Source organism: Onychostoma macrolepis, chromosome 21 (assembly GCF_012432095.1).
Source record: "Onychostoma macrolepis isolate SWU-2019 chromosome 21, ASM1243209v1, whole genome shotgun sequence".
In the NCBI taxonomy this organism is placed as follows: Eukaryota; Metazoa; Chordata; class Actinopteri; order Cypriniformes; family Cyprinidae; genus Onychostoma; species Onychostoma macrolepis.
The window spans coordinates 22,412,700-22,422,137 of record NC_081175.1 but is presented as its reverse complement, the minus strand read 5'-3'; the positions used below and the strand labels follow the sequence as shown (position 1 = coordinate 22,422,137).

General features: G+C 37.9%; 1 protein-coding gene across 5 annotated transcripts in view; it reads right to left on the bottom strand.

The window, feature by feature from the left end:
• The window catches only part of nedd4l (NEDD4 like E3 ubiquitin protein ligase), a 79,833-nt gene that overhangs the window by 53,157 nt on the left and 17,238 nt on the right, over positions 1-9,438 (bottom strand). For all 5 annotated transcript variants that reach the window (XM_058757333.1, XM_058757335.1, XM_058757336.1 and 2 more), the window contains exon 3: positions 501-582. In XM_058757333.1, the coding sequence (XP_058613316.1) occupies positions 501-582 (82 nt within the window). The remainder of the gene's footprint in view (positions 1-500; positions 583-9,438) is intronic.

Genomic DNA, 9,438 nt, shown 5'->3' with positions numbered 1-9,438 from the left:
TACAAACACTCATTTCCTCCACAAGCACTTTGTGAGAGTGAATGTCATGAAACATGTCTGGGTCATAATTTACAGAATCAAAAGAGAGATATGATATAATTATGTTTTAAAAAAAGAAAATAAAGCTTATTTTAAAACCATAATGACTGGCATTGTTTCCATGCAAATAAAACACATTATCTTCCCCAGTTCACACTACAGTTTTGCAAATAATATGTTCTCTCATTTTAAGTAGCCTGTATACATTTAAAAGCTCCTGAAATTCTAACTGTTGCGTCATATTATTCAAGACCTGATATAAAGTCCATGCAGTACTGCCACAGGTCTATGGAAGTACTCCTCCTAGTGGCAGTGGCTTTAACATCTTTAACAATCACCTGTTGATCTCATCGCTTCATTACTTTGTGTGCTTTCAGTTCATTCAGTTTTCCTAAAATCTCTCAGAAACAAACTAAAACTTCAATGTCACAAACAAGCCACTGAGTGTGAATAAAACTCACCTTTTTGATGGTTTTCGTTTGTACTAAGGCAAGCTCGCGGTTTTCATCAGCGACATACAGGGAGAGTTTGACGTATGGATCACTAATAGGAAATAAAGAGACAAAATACAAAGAGTACTTTGAATACAAATAAATAATTGAATATAAATAATAAAGGATATAAAATGAACATTAAAAGTCTATACAATCAAAAACTACAAAAGATTAAATGCATTCATTAATCAGTGAATTCATATTCATATTCATGATAGATCACTTATTTCTCATCTTGTACAATAAAATGTACCTTTGTCTGCTCAGGCAATTAACTAGTGAAGTAATAAAATCTTGGCAATGGAAAAATTATTTTGAATAAGAGATAAGCTACAATGATAACCATTGATTCACAAACAAACACACACCTAATAACACCTTGGGTGGTATATTTTAATCCTGATTTCATATTGTGTGGGATAATGTTTTTTTTAACTTCAATAAAATAATGTAATTTTGTCCATTTCTGTACCCTAAAACATGCTGCTATAAATATGAAATATTGTATTTTTGTACAAACATTAATAGGAAGATAATCAGATTACATATGCAAGAATGCAAGGTATAATTGACTCCGGGCCATTGATTTATGTAAGGAATAATTGACGACGGGCCGTTGGATTATTATTATACACCTTGGGTGTGCATTACTTTTCTAATAAGTCAACGGATTTGGCAGCAATGTCTCTAGTTATAGTGAAATTAGTTCCTTTTGTTCACGAACAGCGCTGTTGTTGTTACCTCGCTTGTGATAAATCATGTCGTTTTGAAGTTGTTTACTGATAAAATCATCAGAGTAGCGCTAACAACATTAACGCAATGTATGTTAGTATGTGTGCAACTAACTTATGTATGTGCGGTCTGTGAGGGAGAGAGAGCGGGAGAGATAGAGCATGTGCTTTCTGTACATAAAGCGTAATTTTGTGGCAAAAACATGGACATGATCTGTCGTTTTTATCCTTTTGTTTACTATATTTATTTGTTTGGCCAGTGTCATTGTGGGTTTTGGTTATTTTGCTGTTGTAAGACCTTTGAAATAACAGAAATCATTTGGCGAAGTGATATGGTCATGTAATGCGGTCAAGAGATGCCTGGAACTACGTTCGCCGTACGTTTCCCTGAAAATAATTGCACACCTTAGAACGTTCGGCAGCCAATCAGATTCAAGCATTCAACGGCCCCGTAGTATAATGAATTATAAGCACTGATTTTGGAGATTTAAAGGGATCCACGGGTATTAATACATGTATAGCTTAATATAACGTAAATGTTGTCTCTTATTTAAATATGTAGTAGAAAACCCATGAAAAATGTATTTAAAAAAATAATAATAAAAAATAAAATAAAAAAATCGACATCGTTTTTGGACTATGGGGGGGGGCGCCATTATTTTATGTGCACAGTACATTCTGCGTCGATGACGTCAAATGGTTGCACTTGCTGAACTACTGGCGCTTATTTCTATAGTCTTTGGTTTTTTACCATAACACAACTCAGAAAATAAAATACTGATACGATACCACATTGTGTGGCTTTTGGTTGTAATTTTCAGTCGAAGGGCAACAAGAGAAGCGATGTAAGACTTCACTGCTTTTCTAGCGATAAGAAGAGGAGAAAAGAATGGGAAGATGCCGGTGGACGAATAAAAATTCCTAAAGAGCTGCTTTTTTTTTTTCCTCCACTTTAGCCCTGATGCTTTCGAGTCTTTTAGTAGACCACAGCTACTGAAAGAGCTTACAAACGGCTGAGAAATGCTAGATGCCATCTGTTAGGATGTAAACATGCCGATTCTAATCATGATGCATGGCTGCTGGAGGAGTTTCTCAGCGCGGATTTCCCTCGAGATCCGGGGCGTTTACACTCCTTGTGGGGAAACATCGATGGTACAGCCTATATGGTACAAACCTATACTTATATCCATCGCCACCTGTAAGCTCTTTCAGTAGCTGTGGTCGTCATATCCGTATTTTATTTTCCGAGTTGTGTTGTGGTAAAAATAGCAACAGGTAGCGCTAGTAGCTCACCGAGTGCAACCATTTTACGTCATCAGAATAATGGCGTCCCCCATAGCCCAAAATATGTATAAAACGATGTGATTTAAAATAACATAAATCTTTAATGGGTTTTCTACTACATATTTCAGTAAGAGACATCATTTACGTTATATTAAGCCATACAAGTCTTAATACCCAGGGATCCCTTTAAAGCATCTGCATTTCCCAAACCAACTCGACTAACATTAAGAGCAAAGGTCTGGGTGAGGAAAGTTGGAAAAGTGGTCGGGAAATGGGAGGGAGACAAAGAAAGGAAGCCATTAAGAAATTAAGGATTAGCACAGCAGGACTCATAAGTTTACCAAACAGGAACAATTAAACACACAATGAGTGACTAAATCGAACATTAGGTCAGATGCACGTCCAGTCCCTGTCCCATATGGAAAAGTTGTGTAAGAATCTTACAAGATATGAATCTTACAGGATATGATTGACGGTCGTAGGAATACATGTTTTGCAATAAACCTCAAACTGTATAAAGTTCTATACTGTAAGTGTGCTTCATTTCATAGTATATGAAACTTAAGATAAACACAGGACTGTATAAATGACTTGAGAAATAAAAATGTGTTCATACTTGTATCATGTACACGCATCCGTTCTCTGGTACACTCTTAAAAATAAAGGTGCCTGAAAAGGTTCTTCACAGCAACGCCATAGACGAACCATTTTTGGCTCCACAAAGAAACATTCAGTCCATTTTTAAGAGTGTAAGTGCCCTGGCTCACTGCATATTGGGACAGTGACCACTCAATTTCCGGCGACATGATTACGTACGTAACAACGTCAACATAGTAGAACGTCACCATTGGAATTACTAAATAACAGGCAGGACCGATCACTTTTTGATATTTTTTTATTTCATTTTATACACGTCTGTTCTGTTACATGTTCTTACAACATTTCAGCCGAATATTAATTATTAATGTTAACTAGATTACCTGTCTAGCGATGTGCGTTTAAGCCGAAATATCCTAAAAACTGTTTGTCTTTTCAAATTTTCTATCGTGTCTAGGCATGGGCCGGTATGAGATTCTGACGGTATGATAACCTTAGATTAAAAAAATATCACGGTATCACGGTATTGCGATTATAGCTCTAAAATGTGTTATTTTTAAATGTCTGGGTAAAAAAACAACAACGTTTTTTCCACTGAACACAATACATTTTATTTTTAAGAAACATATAGAACATTTTGGAATGGTAAACATGTCAGGCTAAATAATTAATATAAATAATTGAATTCTTGTTAATTAAATTACGTGCAGTCACTTAAGTGAGCCTAAACCTGCAGTTTAACAATAATCAGAACATAAATAAATTATTTTCTGCAAAAAAAATAAATAAAAATCCTTCTAAATGAAACAAATTTGAAAATGCAGTCACTTAACCTAAACCTATAGCTCAATAATCAAAAACATAAATCAAAACAATTTCTGTAAAAAAAAAAAAATAAATAAAATGCAGTCATTAAACCTGCAGCTCAACAATGTTTTTGTAGATATGCTCATTTTCTACACATTCATTTTTCAGTCCAAGTTATGAGCGGTGAGGTACAAAGATGTGTGCACATACACATAAGGAGAGTGCGCGATTGTGTCTCTCACACACACACACACACGGTCTCTCTCCGTATAACACTCAAACAGTGGCAAAGACACCTGAGAGCCAGCAGTTTGTTTCTTTTTTAAATGACGTGATTTTGAACAGATGTAAACAATGGCAGGAGGCTTAAAATTATAGACGTGATACCAGCTAAATTTATTGTACCAAATCTCAGAAACGTAGTACTTTAGTCTGCTATTCCCCGCTCTGTGAAGTAACATGAGGGAGGAAACTAGTTGACGTTAGCTAGTTAATTAGGTATGTTATCTGCCTCGGTAGCAAGCAAAATAGTATTTATTTCAACACGGAAACAACCGGCGAATGGGTCTCTGTCTTGATTGAGGGTGAAAGAGGGAGAAATGAAGACGACACAGATATATCGTTTGTGTACGACCCGGAAGCATTTATTTAGCGATCGGCACCAAAAACGGAATCTGGACGGAACATCATTGTGTAGGGAATATGATTGGTCTACGTTACCCGAGAAATTCCCATACGGCAGACGTCGCCTTTTTCGACGGGGAAAAAGTTCCAGGGATTCACCTCATGCGGCCATCATCCTACACACAGGTGAATCTCACTGGTCAGTGAGAGTCCTGCACTTTCTGAGAGAGTCCTGCACTTTCCGTCTTTGACGACACGTAAAAAAACTGCATACAGCAGGAACGGTATAACAGAAAATTTTAGTGGTTTTGAAACCGTGAATTTTCCAAACCGCGGTATACCTTGAAACCAGTTATCGTCCCATGCCTAATCGTGTCATTTTAAAATTTTTATGAGTTGGCTCGTGTTGTTTATGTTTTACGCATCAGAAATGTGACATTATTTCTGGTCAATTTTCCCACTGGTTAGTCGATGTGCGACAACACCGGTAATCAACGTGAGGTGGGGGTTTCCTCTTTCCTTCGCTTTAAATAGCTTGTAAAAGTGGCATGTGCATTTTACTTTCACGAATTAGCAGCAATTCGGCGTCAATAGCTCGGATGCAATTCAAGTAACAACAAAATACAACAGCAAAGTCACTTAGCCTATACAGTATTGTTCAAAATAATAGCAGTGCAATGTGACTAACCAGAATAATCAAGGTTTTTAGTATATTTTTTATTGCTACGTGGCAAACAAGTTACCAGTAGGTGCAGTAGATTCTCAGAAAACAAACAAGACCCAGCATTCATGATATGCACGCTCTTAAGGCTGTGCAATTGGGCAATTAGTTGAAAGGGGTGTGTTCAAAAAAAATAGCAGCGTCTGCCTTTGACTGTACAAACTCAAAACTATTTTGTACAAACGTTTTTGTTTCTAGGATTTAGCAATCCTGTGAATCACTAAACTAATATTTAGTTGTATGACCACAGTTTTTTAAAACTGCTTCACATCTGTGTGGCATGGAGTCAACCAACTTGTGGCACCTCTCAGCTGTTATTCCACTCCATGATTCTTTAACAACATTCCACAATTCATTCACATTTCTTGGTTTTGCTTCAGAAACAGCATTTTTGATATCACCCCACAAGTTCTCGATTGGATTAAGATCCGGAGATTGGGCTGGCCACTTCATAACATTAATTTTGTTGGTTTGGAACCAAGACTTTGCTCGTTTACTAGTGTGTTTGGGGTCATTGTCTTGTTGAAACAACCATTTCAAGGGCATGTCCTCTTCAGCATAGGGCAACATGACCTCTTCAAGTATTTTAACATATGCAAACTGATCCATGATCCCTGGTATGCGATAAATAGGCCCAACACCATAGTAGGAGAAACATGCCCATATCATGATGCTTGCACCACCATGCTTCACTGTCTTCACTGTGTACAGTGGCTTGAATTCAGAGTTTGGGGGTCGTCTCACAAACTGCCTGTGGCCCTTGGACCCAAAAAGAACAATTTTACTCTCATCAGTCCACAAAATGTTCCTCCATTTCTCTTTAGGCCAGTTGATGTGTTCTTTGGCAAATTGTAAGCTCTTCTGCACATGCCTTTTTTTTAACAGAGGGACTTTGCGGGGGATTCTTGAAAATAGATTACTGTGACAGTTAGAAGACGTCTGTGTGAAGCTACTTACAGGTAACTCCAGACTGTCTTTGATCATCCTGGAGGTGATCATTGGCTGAGCCTTTGCCATTCTGGTTATTCTTCGATCCATTTTGATGGTTGTCTTCCGTTTTCTCCCACGTTTCTCTGGTTTTGCTCTCCATTTTAAGGCATTGGAGATCATTTTAGCTGAACAGCCTATAAGTTTTTGCACCTCTTTATAGGTTTTCCCCTCTCCAATCAACTTTTTAATCAAAGTACGCTGTTCTTCTGAACAATGTCTTGAACGACCCATTTTCCTCAGGCTTTCAAATGCATGTTTAGCAAGTGCTGGCTTCATCCTTAAATAGGGGCCACCTGATTCACACCTGTTTATTCACAAAATTGATGACCTCAGTGATTGAATGCCACACTGCTATTTTTTTGAACACACCCCTTTCAACTAATTCAACTAATTGCCCAATTGCACAGCCTTAAGAGGGTCCATATCATGAATGCTGGGTCTTGTTTGTTTTCTGAGAATCTACTGCACCTACTGGTAACTTGTTTGCCACGTAGCAATAAAAAAATATACTAAAAACCTTGATTATTCTGGTTACATTTACATTTAGTCATTTAGCAGACGCTTTTATCCAAAGTGACTTACAATTGGGGAATACATAGAGCGATTAATCTTGAAGAGGCAATCAGACATACGAAGTGCTTGCAACACCAAGTCTCAGGCATTGTTCAAATAAATACAAACTACCAAAGGAAGGAATAAGTAAAGATTAATTTTTTTTTTTTTTTTTTTTTTTTTTAAGTTTAGGATGAAGTCAAGTGCTGTCGTAAGAGATGAGTTTTCAGTTGTTGCTTGAAGATTGACAGGGATCCAGCATTCCGGATAGAGGTGGGAAGATCGTTCCACCAGCCAGGAATGGTGAATGAGAATGATCTAGAGAGTGATTTTGCGCCTCTCTGTGATGGTATCACGAGGCGTCGCTCACTAGCAGATCTCAGATTTCTGGAGGGGATGTAGTTTGTTAATAGAGAGTGCAAGTAAACGGGTGCTGAGCCAGTGGTTGTTCTATATGCAAGCATCAGTGTCTTGAACTTGATGCGAGCCGTGATTGGTAGCCAGTGCAGGGAGATAAAGAGAGGTGTAACATGGGCTCTTTTGGGCTCGTTGAAGACCAGTCGTGCCGCTGCATTCTGAATCATTTGTAGAGGTTTGACTGTATTAGACGGAAGTCCAGCCAGAAGAGCATTGCAATAGTCCAGCCTAGAAATGACAAGGGCCTGGACAAGAAGTTGTGCAGCATGCTCTGTCAGAAAGGGCCTGATCTTTCTGATGTTATATAGTGCAAACCTGCAAGATCGAGCAGTTTTTGTAATGTGGTCTTTGAAGGTCAGCTGATCATCAAAGATTACACCAAGGTTAGTCACATTGTACTGCTATTATTTTGAACAATACTGTATATAAATCATAGAACTCTTATTACCAAAACTAATAAAAATACACCATGCTATAGGCTAGCCTAGGCTATGCCTAATATAAAATAACAAATAACTACGGATGCACTGATCGATCAGCACCGGCTGATAATCACATTTTATGACTCGATCGGTACTCATACATTTGGCCGATCTCACGTTCCGATCGCAATTTGATGACGTCAATGCGTGAGCACGTACATGACATTGCCGGTGTGAAAATGTTTTGCGAAACATTATTTGTTTTGCATGATGATTGAATGGATATTTCAGTTTTTAACAGCAGATTCAGTGACATTAGAGCTGATTTGCGCATCACTGCACGTGTTTCACGGAAACCGGAACTGATCGCAGCCGCTCAGTCAGTGCTTGTGTTTATACCAGCCACGGCTCACCGCGCTGCTTGGCCAAAAATAGTCTTTTGTGAGTTGTCACATCGTGGAGGACAGAACAAAACCTCGTCCGAGGCGTAAGGGGTAACGGTAACAGTAACATAATACATTGATCGTGCGCTGCTTTTAAATGAACATTTATTTATAAAACAAAAATATCTTCTTTTGCCATAATAGTCCATTCAATAGCATTAACACAGGCTTTACTCCTTTCAAACTTTATCTGGAATGTCACCGTTTCTGTCACTACAACTTCCCGATCAGGCGAAAACACACAAATTAAATCGTCTGCCTGATGAAAAATGTATTTAAAAAAATTAGTTAGTATTTGTGTCATTTATGATTTATTTTATCCACCCGCAAATAATCAGAATGCATTTTTTATTATCTGACCCACGGATTATCTGCATCGCCCGTGGATAAACAGTGATCCGTTTTGTTCTTTCAGTAGTTTAAATGTTTCTAGTTCTTTTTCCTCTTCAGTCTTACTGGACAGTATTAAACCTTATGAGTTACATTAGACTTCTCCATATTGGAGTTTAAATGTTTCTATTTATTTTCTCCTCTCTCTAACATGCATAACATGGATAATCAAAACGTTCAGTTTTTAATAGTAGTGTCTGTTCTCTAACTCAACTAAATGATGATTATTAATATAAAAAAAATCTAAACGACGGTGGAGGACAGTAACCGGTGTTGTGGCTTAACACCAGTACCACCGAAAACACCGCCTATCGCAGCAAGCCTAGAGCACAGCTCCCAGAATTTGCAATGGTTTGTGGGATTTTTCAGGGAGCAAACGTTCCAGTGCACTGGAAGTATTTTGCACTTGAAACAGCCCTTAAAAATGGCAGATTCCCCGATCAGTGCCCTGACTGCTGAAAAAGTGAGCTGATTGAGACGCACCCTATGTTTCCACATGGAATTTTACACCTGAAACCTTAGAGAGATTACATTGACAAGGAGATGTAAAGATTTTCACAACAACAAACACAAAGTTCAAGGAAAATGTTATGGCCGTTTTTTTTTTTAAGAACTCAACGGAATTTTACTGAATTTACAGAAAACAGAAAACTTAAAATGGAAAAGAAAAAACAGCAGGCCGTGTTACTAGGAACTGCTGATTTGACTGAATCCCAGGTGGTTTACTCTCCGTAAGGGTCTAGTGGGTGTTTTTATGCTGGTTTATAATACTAACCCACACCTTTCCCCTACATCGACTACAGCATGGTCTCACATATACAGATAACAAGATCTACATGTTTTTGTACATGTTAGGGGAAAACACATGAAAGTATGGTCAAATCCCAATTTTCAGACTCAAACGGTCCTTACCAATTAAATTATGTA